The sequence below is a fragment of the Callospermophilus lateralis genome, chromosome 8 (assembly GCF_048772815.1).
Source record: "Callospermophilus lateralis isolate mCalLat2 chromosome 8, mCalLat2.hap1, whole genome shotgun sequence".
NCBI lineage: Eukaryota > Metazoa > Chordata > Mammalia > Rodentia > Sciuridae > Callospermophilus > Callospermophilus lateralis.
In genome coordinates this window covers 53,899,774-53,918,498 of record NC_135312.1, presented here as the reverse complement: position 1 = coordinate 53,918,498, position 18,725 = coordinate 53,899,774, and the positions used below count along the sequence as shown (strand labels likewise).

The 18,725-nt window shown below is 39.6% G+C and overlaps 1 protein-coding gene across 3 annotated transcripts in view; it reads right to left on the bottom strand.

Moving 5' to 3' along the window:
* Slc4a4 (solute carrier family 4 member 4) overlaps nucleotides 1-18,725 on the bottom strand; it is a 327,804-nt gene that overhangs the window by 274,243 nt on the left and 34,836 nt on the right. For 2 of the 3 annotated variants that reach the window (XM_076865383.2, XM_076865381.2), the window contains exons 1-2: nucleotides 11,107-11,126; nucleotides 10,684-10,757 (exon numbers count right to left, since the gene is read on the bottom strand). In XM_076865383.2, the coding sequence (XP_076721498.1) occupies nucleotides 10,684-10,756 (73 nt within the window). In that variant the 5' untranslated portion in view covers nucleotide 10,757; nucleotides 11,107-11,126. Of the gene's footprint in view, nucleotides 1-10,683; nucleotides 10,758-11,106; nucleotides 11,127-18,725 lie in introns of those variants that run through there. The other variant, XM_076865382.2, reaches the window with a different exon arrangement.

Sequence of the window (18,725 nt, the reverse complement as noted above, 5' to 3'; positions counted from 1 at the left end):
CTTGACTGATGGGAGCACAGTAGGGCCAAAAGACCTGGAAAGGCCAGATTAAGCAGGACGCAGAAAGAGGGAACAGGAGCCATACAACAGGAAGAAGGAACTTTCCACTTATACTCACATCCCAGAGCCCCAAAACAGTAGATGAATTTTAATGTGAAGTACATATGCAGACAAAATTCACCCATGCACCAAATACAGAAAACTGACAGTTTCCATTTATTTTTCTTGTGGTCAACATTTGCACAAATAAATGGGAAATAGAGTTGGAAGACACAAAACAATGGTTAATCCAATGGTCATTGACAACTGGATTTGCAATTGCAGCCCCAGAGTCCACTTAAACACACAAATGCACACATTCATACTCTTGTTCCACACACATTGTCCATTTCTGAACCTTTGTGGCTTCTCTTTTTGCAGTGGACTAAACCCTGGCTGGGCAATAGGAAGAATAGTGTTTAGTTGCTATAGACAAATAATCCACAATATAGTTTATGCACTCATGGGTAATCACGTATAAAATATCTAATGTTAGTTCATATAATTCCCTCCCCTCAAATTCTGTATGTAGGTAAATGAGATGCAGATAATGCTATGGGGCTGAAGCAGTCACCAAAAACTAGGGGAAATGCTGAAAGAGACATGTTAACCTTATTAAGACCAATCCCAAGATCTTCATGCCTAAAGTTTTCTACCTATACCCAGAAAAAAGGGGGACTACATTCACCTACACAGCAGTTCATATTCATACTTTTAGAGTTGAAATGATCAATTCTCTTCATTTTCACCCTGTTTATTTTCCAGTGAACCAACTAAAGCCAAATAACCAGTTAATGACATACAGAGACAAAGACTATTCTTGGTGCTCCTAAAAATATCACCCTTCCTTCCCACTTTCCCACTACCATGGTATCAATTCCACACTCACCCCTCCCAACCTCCATTGTCTGCAAAAGTAGTCAAATAATAATAACAACAATAATAAATTTCCTTCAAGGTAGTAATTACCTAGTAGGGAAAAAGAAAGCTCAGTGATTCTCTGGAAATGTTTGTGTCCTATATCCCATGATGACAGGCTTGAATCCACATGAAGATGGTCTGATGGAGACATCTGTCTTCCCACTTATTACCTAGAGTCATTCAAATAATGGCCAATCAGACTGTGTGGTCTTTCTCTCACCTTTCCAAAAGCCCTTCCAACACCTTTTGTTCTTCTCCTTTCAGTTCCTTCCACCTCCTAATCTTTCCATGGCTTCTTCTAGTTCTCATTCATGTCCATGTCTAAATTCCTTTCACTCCACAGAGAGTACAGACCTCAAGTACACTCTTTGGGAATAAGCACCGCCCCAGGAAAGCTCTTGTCCTAGTTACTACATCTACTACCAGTGTTACCTGGATCAAATCCCTTTTAGCTTCTCCAGGCTCATCTATCCATCTGTAAGGAAGAACACTAAACTAGATTTTCTCTAAGATCCTTTCTAGTTCTAAAAATTCTATAATAAGTCCAAACATTTTAACTGGTCAGATGTAATGAGGCACATAGAAGGAAAGGCTAAAAGTTTTCTATCATCATCTCAAAAGTCTCTTCCAACTTCTCATAATGATAATTTTTATCTTGGGCACTCTTCAACTCACTCAAATTTGACTCCCATCTAACCATGCCACTTGCATTGCTAAGAAAGACCACCAATCTCACCTTCTACCAAAGCCAAGGGCTCCTATTTGGTACTCATCTTACCTGACTTCCCAGCAGCTTTCGGCATTGTTGGTCCCTAGATCCTTTGTAAAAGCTCTTTTCCTTTGGCCTCGGATACTGCACTCTCTTCCCAGTTTTCCACCTATTTCTATGTCTGCTCCTTAGTCTCTAAATGTTGGCACTTGCGGTCCAGTCCTCTTTTCATTCTATTCTCTCACCCTGGATAATGTCACCCACTCCTACGATTGTAAATGTAGCTATGTGCCTAGGACTCTCAGATTTCCATCCCCATCCCTGGCCTGTCTTTTCAGCTCCAGCCTGTATAGCCAATTACCTATTCCATCGTCCTATCTGGTTATCATGACTTCAGACAGAACATATTTAAAAGGCTGAACTCCTATCTTCACCGCTCTTCCACCAGTGTTCCTCTTACAAAATGTTAGGTGATCTCCCAAATTTCTCAGAGCATAAATCCAGAAAAAGCCATTCCCATCCATTGCCCATCCACCCATCTGTAAATCCAAGTGATTCAACCCATTTTTCTCCATCTCTTTCATCTCTACATTTGTCCTACACAAAATCATCTCAGTTGAATCTTGGCAATGGTCTCCTCAATTTTAACATTGCTTCCTAGGATGTTCTCTCCATCCAGCAGTCAAAGAAATCTTTCTTAGGAACACAAATTTTGTCTTGTCATTTCTTTGCTTAAAAACCCTGTAAGCAATGGTTTTCCAGTTGTGCTCAATATAATCCTAAATATTTAGCATGATTAAAGGCCACAAGTCATCTAGGACAAACCCACTCCAGGCTACTCTCTCCCTATTCATGTGATTCAGCCACATTAACCTTTCTGTTTCTCCAATGAGCCTACCTCCTTCTCAACTCTGGGTCTTCACATGTGTGCCAAGAATGCATCCCTCATTATTCTTCTAATTCCTGTTCATCCTTTAGGTCTCAATTTAATATTACTCTAAGGAAGATATATTTCCTCTCATGTAAATTCACCCACATACATGATACAATCTCTAAATTGTCTTATCAACTAAGTTTATGTCCTTACATAATGGCTGGCTTGTTTGGCTGAACATTAGTTGTGGCTCTAATTGGAATATATTTCTTACATTCAACAATACATGTAAGCCCCGTTTTAAAAAAAAAAAAAAACATATTAGAGCTTAATCATGCAACTTTTCTTGCCATTTTGATAAGCTTAAAAGAAAGAAAAGCATCAACATTGAGTTAGATTAAGTTTATACAAGTCAGTAAAAGTGATCAACAAATTTGTTGATTACCAGGTATCAATACTTCAGCTTTAGTCTGAAAGTGTTCTGCAGTCACAGCAACCACTGGTGAGACATGGATGAATTATATCCAAGATAGATAATATCCAAAGTCCCACAGGATTCATCCTGGGGAATTCAATGTCTTTACTTATATTTGTAGCAATACTAGAAAATGGAGGTGTAAGTGCTATTTCTCTGTACACACACACACACACACACACACAAGCCCAGAATCAGAAGTTAATTGCAAAGTTATTGCAAATATCAAAGTATTTTTCAGGTATCACCCAAGAATTCATAGAGAATCTCTAGTAGGAGCACAATGAAATAGATTATTAACTGCACCTTGCACAAAGTAACCATAACCAGAGGAGGAGGACTTGCCTCATGTCACCCAGAAAGACAATGGGAGAGCCAGGAATAGAAATAGGTCCTGAGACTCTTGTTACACCACCATGTTCTCTAAGTCACAGGACAGCCTGAATAAAAAGCAAGTGAAACCTGAACAATCAGATACTGATCTAATTTGCCAAATACATGCATCTACTGGATTCAATTACAAGCTTTCATTCTAAATCAAAGACATTTTCTTTATTTTACAGTAAAGATAGAATTTCTTATTGAAAATTTAATGATCAACTGGGGGTTTGGGTGATGACTTAACCAATTTATAAATACATAATTCTGGCCCTTAACACTGATTTATTGGCCAATATCACTAAAATCCAAAACCTATTTTATTTTCAGGAGTTCTGGCCTGGTAAAAGTTATTGAGCATCCCACTAGGAAAATATTCAATAAAATAATATCTGACAAAGCTTAAGCAAAGTCTGTTCTCCTTTCAAAATCAAAATATAGGTGAGCATATTGGATACTGCACTTAGGAAAGCCTGCCTTCTGATTCTAACTCTATGGAAAGGTAAAAACAATTAACCTGATTTAAAAGCTTTTTCAGCTATTCAGAGAAAGGAATTATTTAAGTCACCTATACTGCTGATTCAATGGATGTCACTCACCACCCTCACTACCTTCACCTTTCATCCCACCTGGTAATCAGCAGCCTCAGAGATACAATGTTCAGAACCTCCCGTGAACCCCTGGCATAGCAGGTTCTCACCTCAAACCTCACTATCAGCCAAAAAAGTAAGATAAAAAAATAAAATAAAATAAAAGCTCACTACAGCAACAAGAGGGCCTTAGCTGATCTTCATTCTCACTCTGCTCACCCTCATCAGGCCCAACTTTCAATTCCCCCCAATGATTGTGAATTTTGTGATGATAAAAATGGAGAGATATTTAGCTCAGGCTAGAATATATAGAATTATTTCTATACTGTTACATAATCCCATTTAATTGGCACTTAAATTACATAATACCCAGTAGGGAACAGAATTATTCTAGACTTATTCTATGCTGCAGAGGGGGTAAAATGTGAATGTTTATAGACATACACATGTATTAGACTCCTCTATCCTTACTAATGGAACAACATTACACACTTGAATCTGTTTTGCGGAAGAAATAATACTGCAGCCTTCGTTAGACAGTGAGCCAGCATTTGTATTTCACCCTGTACACAATCACACCTTAATAGACCTCTTCTTGGGAAAGGAGACTATTTAACAAATTAAGGGCAATAGATATATCAGAGCAACCTAACCATGAAAATTATATCTTATATCCAAGCGTACAGAGAATCAGACTGCACTTGAAGAGAAGCAGACGATAGTCCCTGGGAAATTTCACTTGACCATTCTGTCTTGACCTTTCTAATTCAGGAAGCAGTAGGTAAGCATGATTAGGAAGGTAAAGGATAGATATTGAGAGAAATGAATTAATCAAGTTGAAAAAAATAAAGAAAAATTTATTTAAGCCAATTAGAATTTTTTAGATTAGTAATAATCAATGAAAATCATGGACAAATCTGTCTCAATCAGAAAGAATGAAGAATGGTTGAAGAATGGTATAGTACAAAGTATTCCTACTCCTAACACCAAGAACAGAAGAAACACTGGTTTTGGTAATTATCAAGAGTTCTATGGTGAGTGGCATGTTCCACTGCTCCCATTTTACAAAGAGAAAGAGACCCAAAATCCAAGCTATAACTTGCTTCCTTCATTTATGCAATGATTCATCCAGAGTAAAGCTTTAAACTTTTATTTCTCAAACCAATGCTTAGCCATTTTGCTTCAACAACACATGAATAAAACAAATGGTAGACACTTCCAAAAGTAAATATAAAACAATATGTCTCACTAGTCTGACCAGATAAGAAGCTTCTAAAAAGAAACTCAACCTACAGATGAAATTTTTGCAAATGCATCATTTCAGAATTTCTGGATCCTTGTAAAACACAATCCAAGTATCATGTTCAATTTGTTATGGCTTATTGCCATAAAAGAATGTTGACACTTAGGACAGAAAGTGGCTTCAAGAGGGCTTTAGACCCACTGTATTAACAGAGAATTCTGTGCAATTAGAAAACTCTGGGAAGTGATGATGTCTGGTTCCAGTTTCAAAAACCCATAGAACTGTCATCAGATTTCCTTAAAGGGAAAGAAATCTATATATACATATTTAACTTCACTGACGCAGCAGAAGGTGTCAGGCAGCTACAGAGCTAAGTGCTGCAGCCTTAAGGACCTCTGGCTAGCATTCAGCTTAGCCCGCAAGGAAAAAGAAACAGGGAGCTGGGAAAGGTCTATAAGGACTCAAGCTGCTCTGGGAAAACCAAGTTGCCACTCAAGTACCAACCTTTAAACACCTCACTGGGTTTCTTTTAAAGTTTTCCAGTGTGTGGATGCATTGTTTCTTTTAAGAAGGCTTTTCTTTCTGCAGTATTTGCCCAAGTGTTTCCTCTGTACACACTGTTTCTGAGCAATTAGAGTGAACGGCAGAGAAGAGGTCAACAAAATGCAACCGGACACTTATATCCACAGCTCAGAATAGCCCCAGCCCCAAGTCGGCCCCTCCCTTCCCATCCGATAGGTTTTCATTCACTCCTTCTCAGCAATTACATTTTGTACCACTGTAATTATTAACAAATGCCTACCAAGGCCCCACTTTTCCTTTAGAATACTACCTCCAATGCAAAAGAGTAGATCATCCTAAAACCCTCGAACAAAAAAATAGGTTTCAGTCATTATGATTTCCTATCAGTTAAACGTTGACCTCCAAAAAGACAAAAGCCACCATTTCATCTCTTTAGTCTCTCTCTTCAAAAGCTAGAGCAGAAGGGCTGGGGCTGGGGCTCAGTGGCAGAGCGCTTGCCTAGCCCGTGTGAGGCACTGGGTTCCATCCTGAGCACCACATTAAAAAATAAATAAATAAAATAAGCGAGTAAACACATGCTGTCCATAAAATGGGGTTGGGAGGGAGAGCAAGGGAGGAAGATTACCTCTAGATAGGGAATAGGGGTGGGAGGGAAAGGGGAAGAATGGGAATAGCAACGATAGTGGAAGGAGACGGTCATCATTATACAAAATTCATGTATGAAGATGTGAATTTGGTGTCAACATACCTTATATACAAACAGAGATTTGATAAATTGTGGTATAAAGGTGTATTAAGAATTGCAATGCAAAAAAATTATGAATGTGATGTACTCCTCTATTGTGATGTTTGTAAGAAATAAAAAAAAGCTAGAGCAGAACAACAAAAGAGGATAAAGCAGTGATGTCTTCAGAGTTTCTTTTTCTTATCAATATAAATATATTTATATAAATATAAATATATAATGATAATGATCTTTGCGAAATCAAACAGAAGTAATACCAAGGATAAGATCATTAGAGACTATATCATCATCTCCTTTGATAAAAGTACTAAGAGAACTAAGTTTCTAACCAAAAACTTAAAGATTTAAGAGGATTATATAAATTCTACATATGCTTTATTTAGCTTATTCGTTCTTTTAACAAATATTTAGTATCTACTCTATCCCAAACCCTGTCCTACTTTTTTTCTTTTATTTCCCAAAAAAAAACCCTTCTGTAAACTCCACACATTTGCAAAAATGCTCCCTCTCTTAGTGACCCTCAGTAGATGGTAGAATTTGTAGCATTATTTTTCCATGCGGACAGGTGGGAGCATACTTCCTGTTGGACTCAGTTTTGAAGGGAAACCATCATGAGGTAGCATAACAGCTTTAAGAGACCGCCGATCAGGCTTCAGGAATGGAGACACATTTCAGACCATATTGTCTTGCTGTGCTTTATGTTTCCTGAGTTGCTGTTTGGAGTTGATTTAAGAGGCCCCTCCTCATGAAGTCAAAGCTGCCAAGGTCCCTGGGGAGTTACCTAGCCTTGCAGAGCCAAGGCCTTATCTCAAAGGATAAGGTGGAGTTTGCTCTTTTCCCCTATTGCGAAATTTGAGAATATTAAGTAATCTGTTTATATCACACAGATCCAAAATCCAAGCTGACTTTGTAAAGAATAAAATATCCATAGGATTTCCTCCAGTTTGCAAATAGCTACCTGGGACTCTTGCTTCCTGGGATTCTTGCTTCCTTTCTCAATCTTGGCTAACCCAACCAAACCTGACAATTTCCCCATCTGTGTTTGAAATGAGTGGCTGTCCTTCATGGTCAACATTTCTGGGTCATTCCAGTAACGTTAGTTTGTCATCTACAGACCAATTCTCTAGAAGCACCTGGGAAGAAGTGGGAGCTTTTGGTAGAGAAACAAATATTAATATCTGAAATGCCAAAATGTTAAATAAATCCATATAGTCCCTTCCCAAAATGTTCACTTTATAAAATCATACATAAGGTAACCAATAAAAGGAACAAACAAAAAAGGCTTCAATTTATTAAAATGGGCACTTGGTTTCCTTTTTAGAGAATGTACCTCTAAGCCATTAACACATGAGGGAAATTATATGAAAACAAGGTTTAGGTCTTTAAATATACACCACATAGATAAATTCATTATTGAAACAAAAGATGACTCCTCTTCTGACTCACTCTATTCTCACTGAGTTTTGCAAATGATGGTTTTTCTATTGAGTTTTGAGAATGTGGATTAAGTGTCGTGCCACCCACTGAGAACAGAGTTGAACAAGGTGAACTGAAGGCGTGGTTTGAACTCTCAGTCTCTCTCCCCTTCTCAGAACTAAAGAATTAGAAGGAACTAGGAGAGAGCATCAGGCTGAGCTGATGCTAAGAAGTATTTTTAATGCATGAACATCCAAAGTAATAGAACTATTGGACATTCATCACATGAATAATCACTTAATGAAAATACATCTTATTTTTGCAGATTACTGGAAAAAAAAAACGAAGTTTTAAATTTACTTTTTTCCAAGTATGCTGCAATATACTTTAATTATTTTTATCCTAGAAGCAAGGGAAATAATTACTTGGATAAAATAACTACTTGTACTTGAAAATATACACCTAAGGTGTTCCAACTCCTTGTCTTTTGAATTCCTGATTCTTTAACTGGAGCATTCATTTCTGCCATAAATGCACCAGAAACAAAGATTTTCAGAATCCAGATAACTCTTTGCTTTCTTTCAAACACAACCTTCTTTATACAATCAAAATATGAGATAGATTCATTAGAAAAACACCCCCCTTTATGTGTGATTCTTTGTCAAAAGTCTAGACAACCGAGTCACTTGTTTCTTTGCTCTCAACCACTGGAACCACAGACATGCCATCAAAACTATGTGCTTTTCAACTTCACCTAGAGCCATTATAAAACATGAGTCCTTCCACTTCCATCAGATGAAGACAGATGCGAAAAGGGGAGAGTCAAATAGAAATGAACTGTTCCCAACTGTTATATCAAGACTTCTACTTAGGAGTGCCTCCATTCTTGGAAGTTCTGTACCAAATGCTAACACCAAAAGCAACGATCATCTTACTTGGGCCTCAGGATTTCAACAACAGGCAACTAAGTGTGCCCTGAAAGAAATGTAATGAGCCCCAGGCACCAATCAATGAAAGATACCTTTAATATAGAGACCTTATAAGAATGAGAAAATGCACAAAATTCATGTGGCAAGTTTAACCCCACAAAGCCAACACACATCTTGAATTTTACATGTATCTCAATCATCATTGGTTGTCTTTTTGTTTCTACCCAATTTTGTGTTTGAAAGTCATGGGAAATAATTCAGGAAATAAACTTCTTCGTCAAAGCTTTAAGAAACTGCACACACTTTTCTACTGCAGTAGTGTGCTGTCAATCCTACAAACTTATAAACTCAAGATTTACATCTCCTGTGAATTCAACTAGGACTTTATTCTCAAAGGAAAACACACACCCGGTACCTCTCATTCCCAAGTTGTTTCCACTTTAATTGTCCCAACACTACAGGATAGTCACTCAAACCTATATTATTTCTTATGCTGTAATTGTAATGGTTTTATCTCCTCTTTGACAGTGACAGAGTCACTACAATGAAGATTTAACATGGATTACACAACTCTTAAGACAAAAGTTTTGCTATTTGGCTTTCTCCAGCTTGAAATTTTCCCACAGTTGTGCTGTAAAAATGCAAGGAACCCATAAAACAATATGAGAGAAAATATTGTAGTTTCCGTTTTCCTAAGAAACTTAGGCATCAAATTCTTATTAGTCAGTTTCAAGAGCATAAATGCGGGAAGTGGGGGGAGGGTACCAAGAATCATGAGAAACAGCCTGAGACTGTTCATACTATTCAGGTCATCCCAGGTGGTAAGGAGCATCACTTGCCTGGACCTGGTGTTCTGTTCACTTGAGGAATCACTCCAGAACACACAAGACCCTCTTTTTCCAACACACCACTCTCTGTTCCAAGATTTTTAGAGGCACTTAAATGCTTATGAAAATGACAGTAGTCAGATAAAGTCTCCAAAACACATATAAATTGTCCCTCGGGTGATTTTAACAGATAAAATTGATCACAGGGTTCATCTGCAAGTTTCATTTAACTCTGATTATTTTATAAAATGTCACTATAAATATCAATAATAACTTGTATATCTGCGATTCCTTCACATAAATACTTTAGTAAGTATTAAGGAAGCCCTGTCTTCTCACTGTCAAATAAGCAGCATTATGTCCACAGTACTGATCTATCCAGGGACAAGAGAAGGAGATGCACACTGAAACCATCACAGCACCAGCTAAAATATACCTTTCTTTAGTTTTTAACAGACACTGGGGAACTTTAGTGAAAGAGGTCCTGGAGGCTTAATTTTAAATAAAAAAAAAAAAAAATGCCTGTCCATCTTTTCTTAACTAAAACTCATCCATTTTACCACTCTAAATATCCTCAGCTTCCCATTTTTCCTATAACAATAGTATTCACCTTCTTCTGCAACATCTGTTTCTCTCCCCTGCAAGCTACAGAAAAGAATATTAGAAGGTGCTGCCAAATTCATTTATATAAATCTAGCAGCTCCCTGGAATTAGTCATTGAAAGGTGGTTAATTTTATCTAGTAAAATATTTAGTTTTGATGGAGAGGCAGAGATAACACTGGTATCTGCTTTAAAATAAGACTTAAAAAAAAATAACAGGTAATACCACACTCATTTAGACTCTGAGGAACCAATGAAGTTCTTAAAATTACTTTCTGTGTTAAAGCAAAATGTAGGATTAAAGCAACTCCATAGATAAGCTTTGGTTTTTAACTTTCATATGCTATATGAAATGGGCAGATGCTACAGAGACATATGTATATGAATATACTTTCCCAGACCCCAAAAGCTCACCTTCTACTTCTTCTTCATCACACACATGTTTAAGGAAGGAAGCCCCTCTGTCCAGGACAGCTTCATCCTCCATCCTATAGTAATAAAAGAGAAAAAAAGAATGCTCAGACTTCTCCTGGAGTGAGCCACTTGAAGCAGCCCAGCTCCTGGGCAGGTTAACCTGCAAGCTGTTGTTCATGTTAACAGGGCAGAGTCACTCTTCCTTTGGTGGCTGCTACTCCTTCACGCAGCTCCTCTCATCTGGTGCTTGAGAATATGCCGGTCCCACATAGCTTCAGCTCTAACCTTGAGAGGGCACCCACATGGACAGGTAAGAGAAAATAATCCCAATCCTGGAGGCTGGATGGTGGGGTGCTCCCCTCTTGGGATTTGCAAAAAAAAAAAGACAAAAAAAAAAAGATGAAAGCAAAAAAAAAAAAATACCAAGAGAGGAAGTTTGGTGTGTCTGGAGTGCTCGTGATGATCGTTTGTGGAAATCCAGTTTCAGTGCTTAGCTCTTTAAACACCCACTGCACAAAATGTATACCCTCACACACACACATGCACACCCACCCACATGCAGAGAGCGACAGGGAGTTAGGCTAATGCACAGTGGGAGCCTAGCTTCCAGCCAGCCTCTTAATACCAGCACAGCCCAGTATTCTCTGTTGAGTGGCAAGCTTTGAGTCACATGTTGGCCTTACGGAAATCTGACATCTGAGGATTATCCAGCAACCCGGCTTCGGCAATAGGCACATATACATGCCGCCCATTCATTCATTTTCCACATTCTTATCACACGTCTCTCTCTATGTATATCTGCCCTGTTAACTCTTCCCTGAAAGTTCTTCATTTTGTAACCACATTATGCTGTCCTCCTGTCTCCTTACATAATAGGATCTACTCTGCAATTTCATATGCTAAATAAGACCTCAGAATCCATCCAAGGAATGACAGCGTTTTTTACAGCCTCCCGATGCCAAACATGTTTCTAGTTTATAGAATGAGTTAAGCTTTATTTCCATACTCTGTGGCTCCTTTTCATTGCATTTAACTTTGATATACAGAATTCCATGAACTCTATTTATAGCAAAAGCAGAAAGAAATCCAGAATTGCTCAAATGCTGCTTGTGTAGTACCGGTCTAGAAACAAAGAACTTTCTCTGGGGACAGCTGCTCTATGTCATACCGTACATGAGCCCTGCCAGAGAACCAAATGTTCACTCTGTATTCTATTCATCCAATTATATGCTCAGGCATTGAATATGGCAAGTCTGCTTTCCTTATTGTCTCTATAACTTATTCTTGTATTTCAGATATTTGTTATAATCTATGTGGTTATGCACTGAATTCATATTTTCCTTCTTACTATTTTGGGAGCATATTCACCTCACAAAGCAACGATCTTAAGCATAAAAAGTCAGAAATTTGGTGTCAAGTAGCCTTGAGTTTAAAAGAATCTAGTTCTACCACTTAGTAGCAATGCCACCTGGAGCAAAGTACTTGACTTGTTCAAGCCTGTTTTTCCATGTATAAAATTGAGGTAATGATATCAACTTTGCATCAATTCAGCACAATGATATCAAACTTGTGTTGATTGCTTTGAGATTAGATAATACACCCAAAAACATTTTAGCACGTGATCTCACACATACTGCATTGTTTAATCAATGTTTCCTTCTTTATTTCTTTCTTCTTTCTTTTTTACCTTGATGAACCACTGGTGGACAACATCACTGAGAAAATCATTACCTCTGGACACCTGCAAGATTTCTTCTCTCAGGGACAAGGGCCTTGTTTGTAAAGGCTCATCCTGATGTATATCAGGATCATTTCTTCACGGTACTCAAACTAAATACATAAAACAGGTTACAGGTCAGTCATCAGGATTATAGTGGGAAAGAAAATGCCTTACAGACTTAAGGAGTCAAATCATTTACCAATCTCTCTGAGCTTTGGGTTCTCAAGAAGATTAAATGATACAGCATATTCTATTTGAATAAGAAAAAATTCCTAAAACACAAACAATGACTAGATGAACAAGGTAATCTCAGATAGCATTGAGACCTTTGCAGAAAGTAAAATGAGACGGGGCTACTCAGCACAGGGTGGTTCTGATGAGGAGGTAACATTTAAGCAGCAACAAAAATGATAGGAAGGAACTAGCCCTATGGAAATCTGGAGAAAGAGCATTCCAAGCAAAGGAAATAGAAAGGCCCTAAGGTGGGAAGGAATTCAGCAAGTTCCAGGAACAGAAACGAGGTCAGTGAAGTTGGGTAAGAGAGAAGGTCAACCGCAGGATATGAAAGTGGAGAGAATTGGGGACATGCAGGCCATGATAAGGAGTTGGAATTAGAGGCGTTATGGGAGCCACTGAAGAGCTTCAAGATGGACAGTGACTTGAGCTGATTTACCTATTTAAAAGATCAGTATGGCTGCCATGTAAAGGGTTAGAGGACAAAAAGTTTAGGAAATGCACAGGAACCACGGGAGCCTAAGGGAGAAAGAGGCTGTTGGGAAAAAATCAAGAGTTCTGTTTGGACACTCTAAGGTCAAGATGCTTATCTTATGTTTTGGGGGTTTTTTTGTTTTTTTTTAAAGAGAGGGGCTGGGGTAGTGGCTCAGTGGTAGAGCCTTTTCCTAGCACATTCAAGACCCTGGGTTCAATCCTCAGCACCACATTTTTAAAAATAAATTAATTAATAAAATAAGGGTATTGTGTCCAACTACAACTAAAAAATAAATATTAAAAAAACAGAGAGAGAGAAAGAGAAAGAAGGGAGCTGTCAGGGGCACTACTAGATGCCTGAGCCTAGAGCTCAGGAGCTCAGGACTAGAGATAAAATCTGGACCATCAATGAAGGAAGCTAGTGCTAAAACTCTAACTAGAAGAGATCACACAAGAAGAAAATGTAGAGGAGGGAGTAGACCTAAGAATAAGTGCTGAAACATCTACTAGTACAGCAATGGGACAATAAGAGCCAATGAGGTAAGAGGGGAAACCAGTCAAGACTGATTTCATGGAAGTCACAAAATGAGGAGAGTACTGTTACTGAGAAAGATGGAGACAGGGAAGTAAGAATTGGATTTGGCAATATGGAAGACACCGGTGACTATGACCAGAACAAAAGGAGCAAACCACACTCATTATCAGTGGGAGGCACAGAGAGGATATTCAACAGTTCCCTTTTCCCTTTCCTACCCTCTTCCATTCATGCACTCAGTTAAGTACTTACTGCATACTTACTACCAGCCACGCACACTTCAAGCACCAGAGGAACAGTGATAAGCAAAATAGATAAGAGCTCAAGTATATCTGCCCTCTCAAAGACTCCCCCCACCCCACCCCCGGGCATCAAGGAAGAATCCATTGGTTATACAGCATTTATAGACATTAGTAAGAATGACAGTTTACTGGGAAAATTAACTTAAAAGACCTCAGAAGCACAACAAAATCCTAGACCCCCATACTTCTGCATGTACACTAATTGTACTATCTCTCCTTTGGAAAACAGAGTGGTTTAGCTCAGATGTCATCTCAGAACTAACCCTCTTCCAGTTCTATCAGCATACTGAATCCAAGACCCTTTCATACAGAATGTCATTTTTGCACCCCATCATTCATCAAGCCGTTCCTGAAGTCTTTTTGTCTTCTTACATATTTCCTAAATTAAATGTTTTACATTGATGTCTAAATCCTTCCAAAAATTACATGCAACAACCAAAGAGGAAGGAAACAAAGAGAAACAGTAACAACTGGAAGGGGAGGTAGAAAAGTTAATGCTCCAAGCCCTCTTCCCAAACTGAAAAAACCACCCAGCCTATCTGAAGCACTGTCCCAATGTTCCATCTGAATTAGAGAGTGACAGCGATGATGGGTGAGTTCCTTGGCTCTTTGATGCATATTTCACATTCCCTCCAGAAATAACTAGAAACTTAGTTCTTTCTGATGGACCACGCAAAATATCTGCAACCGGCCTCTTCCCTGTAGGAAGTGAAAAGAGGTGAATGAGGCAAACTGAAAATACAAAACCTGTCTATCCAAGGTGGTCTTTCCCCAGAGCAGCCCTCACTCCTCAGGAGTAAGTCTAGCCTGGTGCACTTGGGCTTCTGCACAAACTACAGGACTTTCCATCTTTTTTCCATCTTTACATCACAATGTCAATTATTTGTGTTTGTGTCCCTTCACCCCAAATCCTCTCAGCAGTTGCTTGCTATTATTAGTAAGACAGAGATGTCTTTTTAAATGACCATCAGACCCAACCAGTTTCCCTCTATCAATCAGTAAGAAGACATTAACTCATCCAGTTAATCAGACCCCCAAATCCATTTTTTCACATGTCCTGCATTTGCTGAAAACAAGGAAAGGAAGAAGCATGCTTCTAAACAGCTCCTGGGTTGCTCACATCACCAGCATGGAGCAAAGTTCAGAATAGATTTGGAAGCTTCTCACCAGCATCACGGGGATAAGGGTCACACCACTCAGTGCACAATCCACTTGGCGCCAGTACTGCCTTCCTTTAACAGGACCACTGACAGTAGAAGTTATGCATCTTCTACAGAAATCCACACTCACAGCAGGATTTTTCTTATTCTCCTTTATTCTGGGACACTAAAATGATTTAACTGTAACACTTGTCAAATCTGCTGCCAAACGGACCGGCTTTCACCAGCCGGTCCTAATCACTGAGCAGGCTTGTAAGGGTGACTTAAGCCCGGCACGAGAAACATTTGTGCAAAACTGTCAGCCACTGGGCCTTGAGCACCCATCGACATTCCACCCCTCTGAGTTCCCACCCCCAGAACCCGCGCCAACTGCCAACGTGCTCACTAGCTGGTCTGCACCACGCAAGCAGCTGCCACTCAGCCAGTCAGCAAGTGGCAGGCCGCCAGCACACAAGTTTCAAGAACGCAAGCCTGCTCGTCACAGTGCTGCTAAAGGTTGAAGGTCTCTGGGTAGGCTAGCCTTTAGATTCGCCTCACTTGCCCTCCCACCTCCCTCCACCTTCCCTCCCCTGATATGCCTCCCACGGTAGCATTTCACTTGTCTCTATGGTAACAGCATCTGGTTTCAGGGTTAGAACTTTTTACAGCCCATTTCTCTCCTTGCCCAAGGCTTTTGTCAAAGGATACACTAGCAAAAAGGCTTCTGCCCAGGATGGGGTCACCTGTTTCCTCATCACCCTAAGGTTGCAGCAATGCTGAGTTGTAGGATCATGGCAATTGCGGCAGAGTTCCAGGGGAAACCTGACAGATCCTCCAACCTCAGCATGCTGACCAATGTGCAGAGACCCACTTTGGGGCTTGCACTCTGGGGCCCCTATTCTCCTCCACCCTGCCACTGCACCAGGCTGCACATAGATCAGACTAATGTGGGCTTTCTGACTGCTTCCACAGAGGCACCAGGGATGGCACCCTAGGGAGCAGCATCACTCCAGTTCTTAACATGTCCATACCAGAGTCTGACATCACTGGTTCTTTCCATGCTTGCAGTTTAAAGTTTATTAGTTAACCTTGTATTTAAACTCATCCCACTTTTTCCTCACTAGCTCAGTCTGTTTACAACATCCAATGAACCAAATAATCTCTCACTTTACAACAGCTTTCCTATGCACAGCAAATGTTTCAACAGTTCTTTACACAACATGCCCTCACACACACACCGACGCATGCAGGAACGGACAACTCTAAGAAGTGAAGAGTTTTGTATTATTAGCCATGGTGGCCATGAAAACTACATTTATAATGTGTACAGGGGCCTTTACTTAAGGACTAAAAGGTGTTCATTTCAAGTCTCAAAGCTCAAAATTAGGCTATCCCTGCACTTTGGTTGATCTTGGATTAAATGAGAAAAAAAATCAGCATTTCACAGGGCTTTTTTCAGGAGCTACACAGTATGCAACAATCAGTACTAACATCTAAAATTATACACTCACACATTTTAGAGTTCTGTTCTCTATTCAAATCCCTTCGAAGAGGTGGGGAATCGTTTTCATTACAATCACTTTGCAAACACAATGTTTTCTTTTAAACTTTTTAACCCCACAGCATTTTATAGGTGCTTTTGCTGCTTTGTAAAATCTGCTTTCCACATTTCCAACATGCACATAAAGAACAAGGCAGAACTGCGCAAGCCATAGGCAATAGGAAGAAGCTCAGTGCCTGCAAAGTGCACTGCCATCTTTTGGCAGCACAAGGTCACTACAGGGAACTGCAGGGCCAGCAAGGGCCAGGAAAGCTGCAACCGTTCCCTTCAACAGCTCACAAGGCCCCATGAGGGCCTTTCATCCCCACAGGAAATAAGGAAGAAAGCACAGTTGCTGGCTTAACTGAGCAGAGAGTTGGAGCTCTGGACATACATATTGGGAAAAGAGACATTGGTATAGCAAAACTGACAAGCATGACTAATGACAGAGGTGACTCCCGGAGATCAGCCAGCAACAAAGCAAAGCAAATCCCCTTCCCAGTGTTTAGGAGCTCCCTAATCAGTCTGGAAATTTACACAGGCTCCGGGCCAGGGGGAAATGGCACCACATGCAACCAGACAGCAGACTGGATAAAAGGTAAAAATGAAGCCCAGAGCAGGATCATGCCAAACAGAATTCTGTGTGTATGAACTATATTCAAAGTCTATTCACACTCTTGGGCATTTATCCCAGAGAAATGAAAACATACATTCACACATAAACCTGTACAAAAATGTTTCAGGGAAACTTTATTTATAATAGCCAAAAAGTAGAATTAGTTCAGATGTCTTTTAAGAGGTGAATGGTTAAACAAATTGTGGTATATCCATATTATGGAATACCACTGACCAATAAAAAAGAATGAACTGTTGATACACACGAGATGAAAGAGTCTCCAGGTGATTATGCCAAGGTTAAAAAGCCAATCCAAAAGGTGACATACTGGATAATTCCATTGATATAACATTTTGGAAGTGACAAAATTTTAAAAATGGACAGATTATTGGTTGTTAGGAGTTAGACATAGGGGTATTTGTGGTTATAAAAGGGCAACATGAGAATGTTGGCTTTGTCCAGTATCTTATCTGTGGTAACAAATACATGGATCAAGACAGATGATGGAACTGCACAGAATTTAATATATGGGAGATATTGAGGAAATCTGAATAGATCAGTGGATTTGTGTCGGTGCTAATATCCAGGTTTTTGAGAAAAACAAAATGGATATTTTTTCCACATGCCTGCATTTTATTTATCACATATGCTTTTAAATCTACAATTACCCCAAAAATTCCAATAAAAAACTCATCAATAAATTCATTTTTTTTATTTACCCTAGGAACATTATTTTACATGATGGTCAAGTGTAGAAACTAGTCCATCAACAAATATGCAGGATTCAGGCAAAACTGAGTACAAATTCCCAGTGTGCCCTTTAGTAACTATGTTAAATCAGCCTGCAACACTTCAGTCTTCAGTTTAGGGCATTAAATAAGTTCCAGGACTAAATAAATCCAATTAACTTTACTTAAATCTACATCTAAAGTTTGTAGGCCCAGAGAGTACTGTAGGATATGAGTAGCTCTAGAATCTGAGGGCCATAATTCTGTCCCATGAGAAAATGCATGGAAGTTTCAACTGTGGAGACCCAGATAAACTGCCCCTCTCACCCACAGGGTGAGACTCTTCCCCCGCATCTTCTCCTTGTTGCAGCCAGGTCTACTGCACTCTGCTCAGACTGCATCTGAGCTCTGAAATGCTGGAGCAGGCTGGACACCAAAGGACAAGAAAAGAACTGGCAGGAGGGTGAAGACAGGGAGTCTGGGGTGGGGAAAGGCCTGGGGGTTTGGGAAGGTGACAACTTGCTGGGGAGATGCTTAAGTGCTAAGTGCCTAAGGGGACTGCTGGCCTGACCTCTGAGGACTTTCCCCTCACTCCCTAACCACCCAGGTTACACTCTGTTTATCCTGTGTGCTTCCATACCACCATGGTCGCCTCTGACCAGAATTCCACCGCAGAAAAGAACAGTTTCGTTCCTATGTCAGAAACCAAACATTCAGTCTTTGAAAGTTTTCTCAAAGTTTCTACTGTCAGGGA